The following is a 16676-nucleotide window of genomic DNA, read 5'->3' as shown; positions in this document are numbered from 1 at the left end:
CACCTCTTGAAACATATCCACTTGGAGGAATTTTATATTTAATTTAATATTTCTCCTGTTGAAAAAATATAATCAGGGTTTTGAAGATCTGTTTCTTTTGACAAAAATTAGCAAGCAGTACGTATTCTACTTGTGATAACACAGTTGAATGAGAAGGGCAATACTTTAGACATATTAACCAGATGTACTTGAGCTGAGAACTGTGGTACTCAAGCAGTCTGATTTTGAGGGGATGAAGAAAGCAAACATCTTTAGTGGCTCCAGTTGCTCTCAGGACTGATTCCTTTACTGAACCAAAGTACAGATTCACAATGCAAAATTCAATATAATCTAACCCAATTCTCAAATGGTTACAACCTTGTTGTACAGCAGAAAAACACAGTTCATTCAAATTTTGGAAACGTCAGTTCAGCTTCTCTCAACTTCTACTCAGACTTAAAATGAAATGACAGAAGAAGATTCATTTTGTAGAAGAGCTTTTTCAAAACAACACATTAGAAACGTTTTAAAGAATATAAATTATACATATGTACACAAAATATACAACACCTACAGAGCTAAAAACACAAAAAGGAAAGCTACATTTGCACTTATCAATATAGAAAATGGTGAGCTGGTGGCAACACTGTAAAAGTGCTCAAATCAATAAACCATCAACTGAACACCAAGTTTTCCAGCTGCACTAGGACATCATCATAACCAAAGTTAGCAAAAAGTCTGTTCTGTAAGCCCCAAAATGAAAATTAATTTCAGGAAGGTCAGCTTGGTCAGCCTGTTAAAAGTCACTATATAGAGGGTACAACAGGGGATTGGGAAACTCACATTGCTCCAATCCAGTACACACACACACACCCTGAAAGGCTGATTAAGTTGTTTCTCATTATGTGCTGCTGAAGAAGGCAAAGCAGGTCGGGGTCAACATTACCTATAAATGAAGCACCACTACTTGCTGCAATTTTGAGATGGAAAATGTTTGTTTCTCAATCAAAACAGATACTCCAACAGGGAAACACTTAGGGTGAAAAAGGTGGATGTTACATAACACAGAGCTCATCAGCTTCAGACCAGAGAAGTTTAGCAGGGACAAGAGGGGGTTCAGTGTTAGTGAACCAAGCCAGCCTAAACACTCCTTCTGTGTCTTCACTTTCATAAGAGAGATGTCAGTACAAGAGTGCAGGTAAGAGTAATTGCTCTGTTTCTTTCCTCTGAGGAAGGAAGAATTAGTGACACAGTCCTGTAGAGTCTGTTAGTCTGCTCCAGATGACAGAAGAATTCCAGTGAGTCCCAGGGTCACACTTCCACACTTGCTGCTTTGCTGTGAGAGGCCTGGGAAACACGACGGATGCTGCTCTCAATAAAGACCTTCAGCCCCTTCAAACCTTGGGAGTAGAGATATTCCAGATACCAGTCCCACCTCTTCCCCTGTAAACCAGAAAGAAGAGTCAGATGTGCAGAACAAAGCTTTACCTTTCTTAAGCCAATTTGAAAAGGTCTGCAAACCCTGCCTTCCTGTGGGACATCCACATGTTGTGTGACATCTGTAACTACCCACAGGTGTACAGGCTCACCTGCTGTTCTCAAATGCCCACAATTACACAATTCACATTCTTAGACTGAATCATGATCTTTCTTTAATACTGAAGGTTTTTATAAATCCCAGTTCTAGAAAGAGCGAAGTCTATTGGATCAATGGAGTATGTCAGGAACTAAATGAACATGGATATTAAAGCCTTCCTTCCATCACTAGTGGTGATTCCTCCAGGTCAGGGTTGAAGTACACCGTGATACAGGAAAGGATACCAACTGCCACTGTATTTGCTCAGTGGAGGATTCCTGTTCAAAGCTGTAACAAAGCTACACATCTGTCTCAGAAATATAATATGAAGCAGAATTTGCATTATCAATGAGCTTTAAGCGCATCAAAAACGTAACTTTTTCTGGAGCCTGCAGAGAGCAATAAACAGCCCTGTCCTGACACTGCACTGAGTCATGGAGGAAATACATAAAATCTCAAATCACTAGCCACAGATATATAACTTCTCAGGTGTTGATGTCCTCTTGTTTGGCCCTGTTAAGAGACTGAACCAAAGCCTACAGCTGGAATTTTTCCCCTTCCAAAATTTTTCTACAATTGTGAGTTTGGTGAATATTATAACCTCATCGTCTTCAACACAGCTGCTGAAAATTGCCTGCTTTATTTACTAAAGCAAGAAATCTTACCTTAATTAATTTGAAGTTGAAGGTGGTATCATCAGGACAAATCTTAAGGAAAGGGAATAAAACAATAAAACAATAAAAAGTATGTCCAGAGTTGCTGGGTCTCTGCTAAGTCCCCCCCCTAAATAAGGAATTGCAGGCATGCAAAGAAATTCAGAGATTTTTAATCCTGTTTCAGAGGGGGCTTCCAGCATCAAACTCTATGCATAAGTGGCAAGGCAACATCTGGACCCTCTTGCCCTGTGCTGCAGCATTACAGGATTGCAACAGGGAATATTCACAGGTATCTTTACCATTGTCTCTCTACCGTGTAAAAGATTCCTTTTCAAAACATTCACAACAATGAGAAAGAGCAAGAAGAGAGAACTGACACCGAGGTCAGTGCTTGTGTTCCCCCAGTGCTGCAGAGCAGTGCCCTCTGGTGCTCAGCACTGCTGAGGAAAATGTGTCCCTGCAGCTCAACATCATTTCCTCCTGCCTTAAAACGCATTTGTCATAGCTGCTAAGCAAAATCTCTCCTAGTTCTACAGTAGGAAGAGAATGCAAGAATTCCCCACTAGAAGGTTTGGGGGTTTTTTTAAGGGATTTTGAGGTTGGGTGGGTTTTGGTTTCGTTTTATGGTTGTTGGTTTGTAGTTTGGGGTTTATTTAAATGTGCAAAACCTACAAAGAATTAGGAATCTGTGTCAGGGGAGGTTTAGGTTGGATATTAGGAAAAGGTTCTTCCCACCGAGGGCAACTGGGCACTGGAACAGGCTCCTCAGGGAAGCGGTCACAGCATGAAGCCAGACAGAATGTAAGTGTTTGGAAAACACTCTCAAGGCACTGGGTGGGATTCTTGGGCTGTCCTGCAGAGGCAGGAGTTGGACTCTATGACTTTTGTGGGTCCCTTCCACTGCAGGGTATTCCATGACTCTAAGAAGCCTCAGAACAAAAATTATGTGGACAAAAGATAGGAGATATATACAACCTCTTTTCCTTGGTCTAACAAAACCAAAATAGCCTCCTTCAGCAAAGACAAAATCTGAGTTTACTCAGCAGTAAGACACAAACTAGCTTGATTCAGGACACTGAGCACATAACAAAGGCAAATTTGTCAAGTGTTCCTAACCAGCATTCTTTGCTTCAACTTCTCAGGTGCCCCTTGCTGCATTCCAGGAGTCACACCTACGCTTGCCTCGAGCCTGCCAGCATTTCTCACAGCAAACTGGCATCTTTGTGCAGCCCTTGGACAGCCTACAAAACACGGTTTCTTGGAGCAGCACACACATGTTGGGACAGTAACAGCTCTGGCAAACTGCTCCCTCCACTCTTCAGCAGCTGCACTGAACACTTGAGGGCACCCACAGTTCAAGAGAATTCCTGGCAGAACTCACAGCAGATAATGCAAGACAGCACCACGTTATCTTACCTCTGTACTTGAAGCAGCTACTTGTATTTCTATTTTAATAAGCCAAAAAAGCTACCACAAGAGCCAGAAAGCACTGCTAACAAATTCTAACATGAACCATGTATTTCTTGAGAGTTTAAATATTTAGATCACACTGCCTATTTTGTGGGGCAAAATGCACCTCTGGTAAGCTTTTACTGAAGTGTCATTTATTTCATTAATTAGTTATTTTAGTTCTATCTCAAAATTATCAAAGTACAAATTTCACATCCAAAACTGCTACATTCATACATTCAACTGCTTTCATACCACACAAAGAAAGACTCTTCAAATTGTGCCATTAATCTGACACAAACACAGAATGCCACAGCAGCTTTTGAAAGTTCAGTTGCATCTACAAGTCAGCGAAGACACAGAGACACTTCTCTAGAGAAACAGAGAAGACAGAACATCTGGTGCCATGAAAAACCCAAATCTTGGCCTACACCATTACCTGATGCAGGAATTGAATAGAGTAGCCCATCATGGCTGGATGATTGACAATGTTAAAGCTGGTTTTTAATTCCTTCACTGCAGTTTTACTCAGCAGTTTATCATCCATACGAAGACCTTGAGGATGAATATCCTTCTCGAATACACTGGATGTCCACAGACATCCCACCATAGCTGTTATGTACTGGTTGTACTCTTGGTATGTCTGGCTACTGAACTTGAACTGCAGTATTTTCTGAGGGGGGGAAAAAAAAAAATATCAATAAATAACATCCTCAAAGCAACTGTGTGCTCCCTCCAGTCCTTAAGAGATGGTCATTAGAACACCTTCCCTCCACTCAGCCCAATTCCTTGCTGAAGTCTGTTCTAGCACATAACAGATGTGTCCACAATACCTTTTTACTCAGCTCATTTTCTTTTGCAGCCACCAAGTTGGTTCGATATCTGGAAAAAAAAAAAAAACAAAAGAAAGAAAAAGTTCAAGTTGGTTCGATATCTGGAAAAAAAAAAAAAAACAAAAGAAAGAAAAAGAGGCCTGTAAATTTTTACTACATGCCTGTGTTGAAAAAAGCTGGAGGAATGTATCAAGAAAACTTATTTCCACCATGAGAAAGATCATCAAACTTTATTGTTTAAAAGAGAGAGACATGAAAAAGAATTCAAAGGGACTTTATCACTTAGCAGAGTAGGGACACATCTAATAAGATTAGTCTCTTAAATGATTCACACATGACCAGTTTGCCTGGGACAGTCACCTTCACAAATGCAACACACAAGAATGGACAACCAGCCTTAAAATCAGCAGAGAAATGCAGTGTGTTTTTAAGAAAGGAGACTTTCATTCACTAAGCAAAGAAACAGAAGCCACTGGAAGTGGAAGTAATGCAACTTGACAGTTGTTCTATATGATAAGCACTAGCTCCTCTTATTTCCTAGAGACCTTCCTGTCATGTTAATTACCCTGCAGATTCCTTAGAGAAGAAGCCACATGGAGAGCCCTGCACCAGCTGTCAGCTATTGGCTACTTTTCTCCTCAGATGCAGCCACTGGAACTAACAAGGCCAAGAAGTGCAGCTTTGGTGGTGGATCCTGCAGAGCAATAAACAGTGCTGTCTTTGGCCTTGCCAGCAGCACAAGGCAGTCCCAAATCCCTGGAGTGTGGAGGTGGAAGAAGTGCTTCCTACTCAGCACATGACAGAATTTGTAAGGTAAAGCTCAAGCGTAGTAGCCTAAGTATAGGAGTGAGAAGTTTCATAGTTACTACTGTTAATTCCAGCTGGCTGACTTTAGTTCTCTCAAAGCAATAGAGGAACTTCTTCCTTCACCCATCAAAGATATGGAAATAACACCCAGGAAAGAGGTCAGAATCCCACTATTTTGGATAACAGATTGAAAAAAAAAAAAAAGAGTAGGAACTATAGCTATAAAATCCTTTATCATGAAAGCTGGACACAAGTGGAATTTTCACCTTTGCCTTGCACAGCAAGAAGTAGATTCCAGGTTTTTACAACAAAGTAATTTCATTTCCAAATGACTGAACGAGAAGACAAGGAGTCCCTGCAGCCCACACCTGTTGTAGTACCTGTACATAATGTGGCAGAGCTGATTCAAGTTGACAGAATCCATGGTGAGCAGTGCTGGGTAGAAAACCCCAGCAGGAGGCATTATCAGCAAAGGCAGGTTGTACTTCAGGTACATGTCACACACCTGCAGGAATGAAGCACATCCAGGCTGATTATTACTGCCAAAGTAATGATTATTACAAACTCTCAAGGAGGTAAGAGCAACAGAGAGCATGACACTGCATTCCAGCCATATCCATCAACTTCATCCAAAAGGAAGGCCAGGGTGTCTTATGCAACTGTTGTTACCCATTAGTTTTGTGCATTTTTAATGGACAATTCAGTTACAAATAAATCCCAGAACTATCATTGCTTTTTAACTATTCCCAATCTAAATTGTAGGAGCTGTTGCTGCTGTTACAGCACGGCTGGAGCTCACAGTAAGCACAACTACAGAGAGGACATGAGGAAGCTGGAGAATAGACTTAAGGCTATCTGATGCTGTTTAGCTTGCCTACAGCACAAACTAGGAAAAAAACCCCACATTTTCAAGGAAACATTTAAGAAAAGAAAAAAGATTTGTCGTTTGAAATTGAACGATCATTGTTCTTTTCTTTAAGTCAGCATTAAAAAACCATGTTACAGCCTCCTGTTACTTCTCCTTCCTCAGTTCACCTCTGACTTAAGAGCAACCACTCTCTAGCAGCATATTTAGTACTGCCTATGGATGCAACAACAGCAGCCTTCACCTGTAGATCTACCAAGTATTTGGAATATTCTTGCATTTAATCACAAAGTTCTGTAAATTAGAATGAGGAAGATGTTTTTATGCTCTAGCTTAAAAAATGCAAACAGCCTTAGGAGTACTTCAAAAGGAAGACAAAAGGACTGGGATACACACAATGCCATAGAAATCCAGAATGAAGTAGAGCAAAAACGTGGAATTGTTTTCCAGACGCAGAGCAGCAGTAGAGATCCGTCCCACAAAGTGGACCAGTTCAGCCACCACGTTCACTAGCCCAGAGAGGGTGGTGTTCCTGCAGCAATGACATGGCGTAACATTACAGATAGCTCTTTGCAAACAGCAACATGGAAAATGGCAAAACAAAACTGAAGTTTATGCTTTTGCCCCATCAAACACTCAGCAACAGACATTTGTTCTTCCATACATTGTTATCAGCACCATTATAAACACCCAGCTGTCAGTGTTATGAGGATTTTGGATTCTGGGCATTTCAATTTCCACTGTCAACAGAAATACTTCTAAAAAAAGACACAGAACAGGACTGACAAGGTAGCTTACAATATAGCAGAATCATAATAGCATTATTAACCTTCTGGCTGGTCTTTATGCTGGGTGGTAGGGCTAGAATATATACCTAAGTACACTGGCGAGCAGTGCACAGAACGTGGTTTGCATTTTTTAAAGACAAACTTACAAAGAAGAAAACTCCAAATCCTCTTGAATCACATTGCAATTTAACCAGTTCTGCAACAGCTCTTTCAGGCTCTCAAGAACACTGCACTGCAATAGGCGAAAAGAAATCAGGTTGGTGACAATTTATGCAAGCAAATAATTCTAAACAAAGAATACCTTGAGAACTGGCAACGAGAGGCAGCAGGAGTTTCTCATGAGCAGTGATGTAGTTGCATGTCCCCTAGAACTGAATGTATGTGTTGTATATATACAACTGAATGTTGTATAAGTTGTATAACTGAATTTATGTGCTGTATAGAACTGAATGTATGTGTTGTCTCTTTCCTGGAGAATGTGAATTTCAAGTAGTGACTGAAGTCAAAACTACAGTAAGACAAATGAACTATTGTGTTGTGTGCTATCAGTTCTTTTTAATTCCAGTGCCCCAGCTTAATTCCAGTCAAAAAAAAAAAAGAAGATATATTAAAGGCACCAATTTCCCAAAGAAGTTAAACTGTAAGTATGTATTTTACCATGTTTGGGCACAGACTTCTCAAAAAGAAGTTCCCTACAGAGTCCCTCAGACTGCTACACCTAACACAAGTACAGATAGCAGTAGAAGATAGAAGATAGAAGTAAACAGCCATTGTATTCCTTAAATTACCTTAAAGTAAATGGATGATGTGAAAAAGAGCTGTGCCAGGGGATCATAGAGATATGACTTAATATCTGAAACAAATGAGAAAGCAGCATGATATCAGTGCACAAATTCTATGCCCTGAGATATCCCCACTGTCCAACCTCACCCAAAGGATCTGCAGCACCTACCAGAGACACTGCTGAGGGGGATCCAACTCACGAGACTGAGGACTTCTGACTGGCAGCAGGAGCCATCCCAGAGAGGAAGGGTCTTATAAAGGAACTCTTCACAGGCAGAAAAGCCCTCCTGCAAAGCAGAAGGGAAACATTCAAAAATTCATCTGACTGCAACTTGCCAGCTCACATCACTCTCAAGAAAGAGAGAGGCTTACACCTCCTTCCTGCCATACAACTTGCCAGGACATTCAAATTATCATTCTTAGATTATTTTTCCTGCAGAAAACAAGGCCATTTCCATAATATTGACTTGCCATAGGTAAAGGTAATTTTATTCATTGAGTCACTGTCTCAGAAATACTACAGGAAACAGGCAAGTTCCAGCAGTTCTTTACAGGAAGACTTTGTGAAACCCTTGGCTTCCACAAAACGTGCACTTACTTGCAAGAAACATTCTGCCTTGTAGATAGTTTTCAGGAAGCTCTTGAATTCTTCTTTAGATGGGTTATCAACCACACACCAGGAGCATTCTGAACAGGAAAGAATACTGCACTTGAATACGAGCACAGCAAGAACAAGCACAATGAGAAACCAAAATCAGTTCTCCTCCAGTAGCTGTTTTAGCACCAGTAACTGTAGTTCTCCTCCAGTAGCTGTTATCACCATAAATCTGAATAGCAAAGTACCCTTACTGAAAAGTGAAAAGCCTCAGACATCCTTTACCCCTCTACCTCACAAGATAATACTAAAGTTCCTACCTTCCTGGAGCATCTGGCCCATCCAATAGTAGAGCCTCAGGTAAATAGATTCATCTTTCACACAGTTCATGTAGTGAAGCAATAAGGGGTTTGTTAGCACTGAACCCATCCGGGAAGGAAACTGCAAGAAAAAAAGAAAATAAAAGAATCATTCAGTACTTACATCAATAAACTGCCAGAGAATCTCATGTCCAATCTTTTTACCAGCAACAAGACCATTTCCAGGACTCATCCAGCATCCTCAGTTAGGACTAGATGCTGTTCGAATTAGATAGCCCACACACTACTCACATATAAACAGGGTGTAGAGGAATGTCCTTTGATCTCCCAAAACATTCACCAAGACCTTCCTGAAACTCACCTCTAGACAGTGAATATGTTGTAGGAGCTGAGGGAATGTCCGCAGCTGCTCCACTGGAAACGACTCATTTGAATTGTACAAATTAACATGGTTCTTATCCTTGTCCTCTTCTAAATTATTTGTGTTTGTGCTGCTTGCAGGTATAACCAAGTGGGCATTCCATTTCTGTAGAAAAGAAACACAAAGGATTAGCAGTGACTCAGCTTCCAATGCATGGGTGCACTCATCAACAGCATTCCCAGAAAGACCCAGTTTTACAAAAAAGTTATCCAGGCTTTCATTAAAATAGATTGCAGCATTTCTTTACAGCTACCCCACCTTCCCAGTGCTGAAATAAAGCCAGACTCTCATTACTTGCCAACATTCATAATGAAAACCACTACTTGGCACCTTCTAGGGTGTCTCACAGACCCATAACGTACCCTTTTTCGTGACTGAGGTTGACATATGCCTAAAAACACTGTCTGGGAGAGGGGAGAGGTCCCCTGGTTTCTTTGCCTTACTGCAGTGATTGCTGCTTTCCATGGGCCGTCTGAATTCTTGAAGTAAATCTGGAAACAGAAATCAGACATTCATGCAAGAAGCCAAGCTAAGACAAAGCAACAGAAAGATCAGTTTCTATTCTGATAAATGTCACCACAGACACTCAACCCTGCTTGACAGATGTAAATTCTTCAACAGATAACTGTGCAGCACAATGCAAAGTATAAATGTATAGAACAATATAAATACACAAGCAGATCGAAACAAAACAAATTTCATTTTATCGAAACTCAACTTCCCTGCATATAAATTAAATGTCTGTTCTAAAAAACAACAAAAATCTCCTCAAACTTTTAAGGTTATCCCATTGAAAGAAAATTTTGTTGCACAATTTAGGTCTCACCTGCTGCTCTTTTCTGTTATCTATCTGGTTCTGCTACATGTTTCTAGGTGGCCAAAAGGCTGAGCACACACATAGGCCTCTCTAAAATGGGAGTTATTTTTTGCTGTTCCTTGCAGCTCTGACAAATCAGTTTCCTACATTTTCTATCTGCTTTTTCTCTCTCCTATGACACAGACTTTCCAAGTGCAAAGCTACTTACTGACTTCCATTGTCATTTTTACTTCAGAATATCAGCAATTAGAACAATGCCTTGACAAATTAGTTTGTTTCCTGCAGAACTTAATATTGTGCGAAACAAGTCAAATCCAGCAAAAAAAGGATTAAAGTAATCCTCATTAAAGGCAGATGTCATTCCATACCAAATCATCTCATTATGCTGAAGAGGAAACAAAACAAAGGCAAGGAATCCTCATCCAAACGTGATTTTACTCAGTGAAAAGAGGAAATAGAATTAATCTTCACCAGTAAATCCTGCTATAGCTTAAATAGAAAGCTCCAAATACTGTAGTAAATCCTGGTTTCAAATTGACTAAATCTAATTCCTTACCTTCATTTTCCCAGGAAGGGTTATGGTCACCAGTTCTGGGCAGAAAAGTTTGTAAAGGGATAGTAGAGCTTGCAGATGAGGCTGCATTCCCTGTCAAATAACAAGAGGGAAAACATGTGGGGTATGTTTTTAATATAGAAACGGAATACTGTATTTTAGAACAAAAAACCCCAGTGATCAGTAAAAGCTAAATTTCTAAAGCTGTATGTCACCAAGTAACCACAGATAAACTGAAAGTGACAGAAACAACAGAAACTGGGACAATGAAATAACCATAGGAAGAGGACTGAAGACCTTCCTGCAGTCATAACTAATCAAAAGGAATTTAACAATCAAAGTATAAAAAATAGTCTTCTGCTGTCTAAAAAACAGCAATGTTTTTTTTCTTAAAAAGGAGCAAGGTCCTCTACAATCTTACATTTTTCAGTCATTTTTGGTACCACTTGAAAAAGGATGATGAATAGAAAATTAAAGGCTGTAACAGATAAATGAAGCTGCGCCTTGCTTCAGAGATTTCACCATACCTGGTCACAAAACATCGAGCTTTGTGCATATCATTGCATGTGCTCACAAAACACACATGAAAATTAGGGATGCACATGCAAGAGAGAAACTTTAATGCTAGAGACTAAAACCTACAATTCCAAGTCCATCCACTCTTCTCCACTGTGTAAGGACACCAGTCTTACAAAGTGCATTATTAACCATAGTTCAAACTACAAGATCTGAAATCAACTCACCATTTTTGCTTGGAGGTTAAGCAGTCTTCTAATCCGAAAAGGCTTGACTGGAAATACAATTAAGAATATAAAGGATTTAAAAAACACCATATCAGACATTTAAGCAAAAATTATGTAAGTAACATTTTTATTATAAAGTCATGACAAAGCAAGCAGAACCAATAATTCTTATTTCTAGGGTAATAGGTTTCCAATTCAGCAAGTGTTACACAAAATTTTGCCTGAACTACCACTCATGCTTCCTTTGCCTTAAAAGCACAATATTGGCTAACCATTGTATTAGCTGCATTGGAAGAAAGGCAGTACCAGCAAACAGAAGCAGAAACAAGATGGTATTTCAGCTCACACAGATGAGACTCACCATTTTCTCTCCTGGTCAGCAGGTAGAGCAGGTGGCAGACGTAGGGGCACTGCAAAGCAAAGGCAGCAATGAGCTCTCCTGCTGCTGCAGACACACAGGCAGGACACACAAAAAGCAGCACAAGAGACAGTCCCAAATATCAACTTCATTTAAAATTTATCTGCACTGTGAGCAGTCCTGACAGTAACCAAGCTATTTAATTAACTTGGATCATTTCTTTTGGAACGTGGTCTAGAAATCACAAGAGTCAGCAGTGAAAGTGCAATTACATTTTCAAAAGGAAAGGCATCTTTGAACCAATATACTTTTTTAGAGCTTCTAACTGCAGCTGAGGCTGTAAAGGATCTTAAATTAGTTTCAAACCAACTCTGGTGCACTTTCCAACTGACCCATCATCCCTGAAAAAGCTATTTTAAACATTAAGAATTTAAATCCAGTTTTATGGAAAGATTATAACTAAAATTAATCAAAACCCATTAAAAACATTACAAGAAATATAACTCAGAGCTTTGGGAACTTGTCTCGACCACAAAATATCCTAAACTGAAAGAATATTAACAATTTAATACCTAACATGACTGCCAAGATCATCTTAATATGCACTGAATCCAAACACTTCAAAATTCCTGGATTTTACAGCTGCCATATGGCAGAAATTGCCTGAATGCTTGTTCTCTTTCAAGCTGTATTTCAAATCAGTTAAGTAGAACAGCAATTAGCTTCTCACCCTTAAATAAACACTGCTCCAAAAAGTTTTTTTTTTTCTTTTTGCCCAAGGTATACAAGTCACTTTCTGCCCAGGAGCAGGAGACTTCAGCTACTGATGTCTGACAATCCCAGAGACTGCTGCACCACTGTTTTTCTTGGGAATTTAGATAGACTATAGAGTCACACTCTCTGTGATACAGCATAGCAATTCTTTGAAGCATGTTTAAGCAAACAGACCACAGCAACCTTACCTTATTTGCCTGTTTATGGATCTAAATTACCCAGCAATCTTATAATGCAAAGTGAAAATATAAGAAATTTCAGCCACCAGAAAATGGTTTCTAAACACCACCTACTCCAGACTAATTCTAGCATTAATATGCATACTACTAATGAACATTTAGGTTTATTTTGTCACTTCCATATGTTCTTCATGTCTCCTTACCATCTTCTCATCTTGCAGGAAGAAGAAGAAGATACCATAGAGGGCATGAAGTTGTTCCTTGCGATCAATGAAGTCAAACATTGTGATCAGCCACCTTAAAAAAAGCAGCTGCAGACAGGAAAAAAAAACCATGTTACATTAAGTGATGGGCAAAAGCAAGGCAGAGGAATCAGAAACCAGCTCCAGAGACACAATCAGTAAGGATACACACCATTCTCAAGGATGACTAGAGAGCTACAGGCAAACAGTTCAGGGGCAATTCAGATGAAGAAAGTCTGCCAAGGGATTCCACTGGTAAACAACTGGCCCCACCACTGCTGCTGGCAACTGGGTTTTGGTTTCTATAACCATGGGACCCTGTTTGTGTATCAATGGTGATTGGGAGAGGGAATCCAACGAATGGGGCACATGTGGGCTCAGCCTGGAGAAAAGGAGGCTCAGGGGGGACCTTCTCACTCTTTACAACTCCCTGAAAGGAAGCTGAAGTGAGGTGGGGGTCGGTCTCTTCTCCAAAGTAATAAAGTGATAGGTCAAGAAGAAACAAGCTATGAAAGTTGTGCCAAGGAGGTTGAGATTGGATATCAGGACAAATTTCATCACTGAAAGGGCTGTCAAGCACTGGAACAGCCTGCTCAGGGAAGGGGTCCAATCACCATCCCTGGAGGGATTTTAAAGATGTACAGATGTGGCTCTTGGGGACATGGTTGGCTTGGCAGCATTTGGTTAATGGCTGGATTCTGTGGTCATAATCTTTTCCAATCTAAATGATTCTATCACATAAACCTTTGAGCAGACCATGTGAACATGAAAAAGACTCTTTTGCTAACATTAAGTCACGTCACCACAACCAAGGTGCACATAACCTAAGGGATACCTCACTGAAGTTGAAGGATGCCTCACATAGCAGAAGTATTTCACAGAAATGTAGGTGGAGACACCATTCCTGAGGAGTTCAAAGGTACAAGACAAGCAGGAACCAAATCTCCACTGACACTTATAAGGTGTATCTTGGTTCCCATTGCCATTCCAGAAATGGGCATCTCTGCCAATCTTGGTAAATGACAGTATCTTGTGTAAGACCTTGTACATTAAAACCTCAGGATTTTTGATTCCTCAACCTAACCTGTTCTTATGGTTCCTGTGCAGAAGCAATAACTACTGTAAACACTTACTAAGTTACCTGGATGTTGCCTGAGCATTTGCTGACACAGAGCCAAGACACAGCCTTAACTACAGAACATTCTGGTATCACTGAGGCAGGAATCAGGCTCTTCAATAAACGAGTATTCACCGTATCAGCTGGAAAAAAAAAAAATAACAATTTCAAATAAGATGGTGCTCATGTACCAGGTTCTTCAATGTTGTTTTGCAGCTTAGGTCAAAATTCCCTCTGGAAAAAATTATTTAGAGCTTCCTTGCTCAAAGTAACAGTGTATAAGAATTTAGTAAGGACTTACCTATACCTCAAAATGATGACAAATAATTCATTCCAGCTTAACAAAAGAAAATGGAAACTACACCAAAGCATGCCAGAAAAATTAATTTTATGCTACAGTACCCACCAGTACCATAAACACATTATCTCAGCAGGTTTGATTAGAGGGGAAAGACACATTCACAGAAGATACACCAGCAGTATACAAATGCTGTACCAAATTTGCCACTGAGCACCACGTTCAGCAGTATCTCAAACCCTTCAGGGGGCAGCCCTTGCTTCAGGGCAGTGCTTTCCACAGCATCCAGGTGTTTCTGCAGAACACTGTTCTTCAGCACAACATGGTCTTGAACTAGGAAAAACAAACAGGGCAAGAAGAGGATGAAACAACTTCTGAACAGAAATTAACTTACAGCTTATCTGAACTGTCCCTTCATATACTCCTTTTTCTTGACATAGTAACAAAGCAGAAAAACTTTTAAGACATTAAAGAAACATTACATAGCTCACGGATTAAAGAGGGAAAACAGAAGTAAAAGTCTTCTAAAATTATTAATATTTTAATAAGACATATGTAAAGAGACTTCTTACAAGAGCATGTAGTGACAGGACAAGAGGAATGGCTTCAGACTGAAGGAGGTTTAGATGGGATATTGGGATAAAATTGTTTACTGTGAGGGTGATGAGGCCCTGCCACATGTTGCCCAGAGAAGCTGTGGCTGCCCCATCCCTAAAAGTACTCAAGGCCAGGCTGGATGGGGCCCTCAGCAACTTGATCTACTGGAAGGTGTCCCTGCCCATGGCAGGGGGGTTTTGTCCTTCCAAACCAAACCATTCTATGCTATTCCTTTTTCTTTACATAGTAGTAACAGAAAACGTCTAAGACATTAAAGAAATAATACATAGCTCAGGCATTAAAGAGGGACAACAGGTGTGAATTAGAGTTTCTTTTTTAATTAAGAATGTAGTTATTATCTTCTCCATCCGAGACAGCCACCCTAAAAATGCTCTTACCTGTCTCCAAGTAGCTCAAAGCTTGCTCTAGAGACGCTTCCTGGCTATCATATTTCTGATCGTTAGCAGATTGATGACTCTGCAAAGGTTTTTCAGAGTCAATTCTCCCTCCTTTTCGCCACGCAGAGAGATCAGTTTGGCTTTTACGGCGAACGTGCAGAGGCTGCTTTGGGGTTTTGTGACTCTGTCTTCGCTGCATCTTTTCAGACTCCCAGCTGAGACTGGAGAATTTTACTCATTTGTCATGTGAGAGCCAATCCTTCATTAGGCAAGAAAAGAGATCAGCTGAGGAACATCCAAGAGCTGGTTCCCTGCAAGGAAAAAAACCATTTATTTTCCTGACAAGAAGATTTTAGAGGCATCCTGCATAACACAAGAGTAAATTCAGAAGAAATAATTTAGAGCTGACTGCTCCCCAAAAGATCAGACAAGATCCTCAAAGATGCACAGACAACAGTGTATCAAAACTTTCATCTTACATTAAAAAAGGAAGAAAAAAATTCCCAAGTACACATTAACACAAGCTCCTTTCAAGTTAAAAATTATCTGATACAATCTTATACAACATTTTGGAAAAAAAAAAAAAAAATATCAACATAACCAGAAACTTAGCAAAACACAATCAAGTTTTCTTCTGAGTTAATTTTGTACATTATTATTTTCCTTACTTGTATTGTGTACACCAATATAACCAGTCAACAAGCCATGATTCTCTGCAAGGTTATGTACAGATGTTAGAGGATCATAACACTTTTCTTCCTAATTTCACACCAATTAGATTCTTCTGCAGCCTTCCAACTAACCAGCTAGGATTGGAAAAATTAAGCAATTTTGGTAAATTTCCAAATGAGGCACAAGAGCTACCAACAGTGCCAAACTGCACAGCTCTGGGTGAAATACAGCCATAAAAAGTGGGATATTCTCTTCAGTATGCTGGAGAGATCAACCTTTTACCCACAAAATAGGAAACTTTGCTACAATTTCCTGGACTTGGTAGAGTGTGCACCCCTGTCCCTGGACTGCTGGAGCCTATCTTTCCTGACACAATAAACCAGAATGATTTTCAATTCATACTCCCTCTCCAGCTCTCATTTCTTCACGAGGTTAGAATCATCACTATCTCCTTATAGCTTTGTTTGTCATTTTCCTGTGCAGCAAAGCTCGGTGACCACACTCTGGAGTACAGCAACAGCTTTCTCTCAGCTTCCTCAGCACCTTCTCTACATGTGTTTTGCTTTCTTTTGTCCTGCAGGAGTTCTACCAGAAAGGTTTGGGGAAGAACAGAGCAGCAGTACCAGGCTGGAAGGGCAGTTTTGGCTGACAGCGAGCCCAGCCCTGCGCAGCCCCTCGGTGCCGACACGGGAGCGTGGCACCAGCGCCCCTCACCCTCCGGCCCACTCATCCCTTCCCCTGCAGCCCCCACCTGGGGCGACTCCCCCAGGGCCGCCCGGTGCACCGCGTGGGGACCGAGGGGGCGAGGCCTTCCCGGCCCAGCACAGCGACCCCGGTGCCCTCAGAGCACCGGAGG

The 16676-nt window shown here is 40.5% G+C and overlaps 1 protein-coding gene across 2 annotated transcripts; it reads right to left on the bottom strand.

The window, feature by feature from the left end:
- Positions 1-259: 259 nt before the first annotated feature.
- On the bottom strand, positions 260-15464 carry CENPI (centromere protein I). Of its 2 annotated transcripts, XM_008636185.2 has the most exons (20): positions 15149-15464; positions 14352-14486; positions 13880-13998; positions 12700-12807; positions 11547-11595; positions 11186-11232; positions 10446-10535; positions 9435-9563; positions 9013-9177; positions 8652-8772; positions 8335-8423; positions 7906-8023; positions 7742-7806; positions 7100-7185; positions 6562-6697; positions 5681-5805; positions 4494-4542; positions 4100-4333; positions 2221-2262; positions 260-1422 (listed from the first exon to the last, which is right to left on the bottom strand). In XM_008636185.2, exons 1-20 carry the CDS (start codon positions 15345-15347, stop codon positions 1291-1293), a joined length of 2238 nt encoding a protein of 745 aa, XP_008634407.1. In that variant the 5' UTR covers positions 15348-15464; the 3' UTR covers positions 260-1290. The 2 variants fall into 2 exon arrangements, with proteins under 2 accessions (XP_008634407.1, XP_017593088.1); XM_017737599.1 differs by lacking the exons at positions 14352-14486; positions 15149-15464 and having other exon boundaries at positions 13872-13991.
- Positions 15465-16676: the final 1212 nt, after the last annotated feature.

Source organism: Corvus brachyrhynchos, unplaced genomic scaffold (genome assembly GCF_000691975.1).
Source record: "Corvus brachyrhynchos isolate BGI_N302 unplaced genomic scaffold, ASM69197v1 scaffold346, whole genome shotgun sequence".
NCBI lineage: Eukaryota > Metazoa > Chordata > Aves > Passeriformes > Corvidae > Corvus > Corvus brachyrhynchos.
Note: the sequence above shows the minus strand (reverse complement) of the source record. Positions and strands in the feature narration are given on the sequence as shown.

Excerpts from the sequence above, each read along its gene's own strand:
- CENPI (XM_008636185.2), bottom strand. The coding sequence starts at position 15,347 with ATGCAGCGAAGACAGAGTCACAAAACCCCAAAGCAGCCTCTGCACGTT. Across the intron at positions 11,233-11,546 it reads GCTGACCAGGAGAGAAAATG|TCAAGCCTTTTCGGATTAGA; the intron begins GTGAGTCTCATC and ends TTGTATTTCCAG. Across the intron at positions 4,543-5,680 it reads CTCTGCCACATTATGTACAG|ATATCGAACCAACTTGGTGG; the intron begins GTACTACAACAG and ends TTTTTTTTCCAG.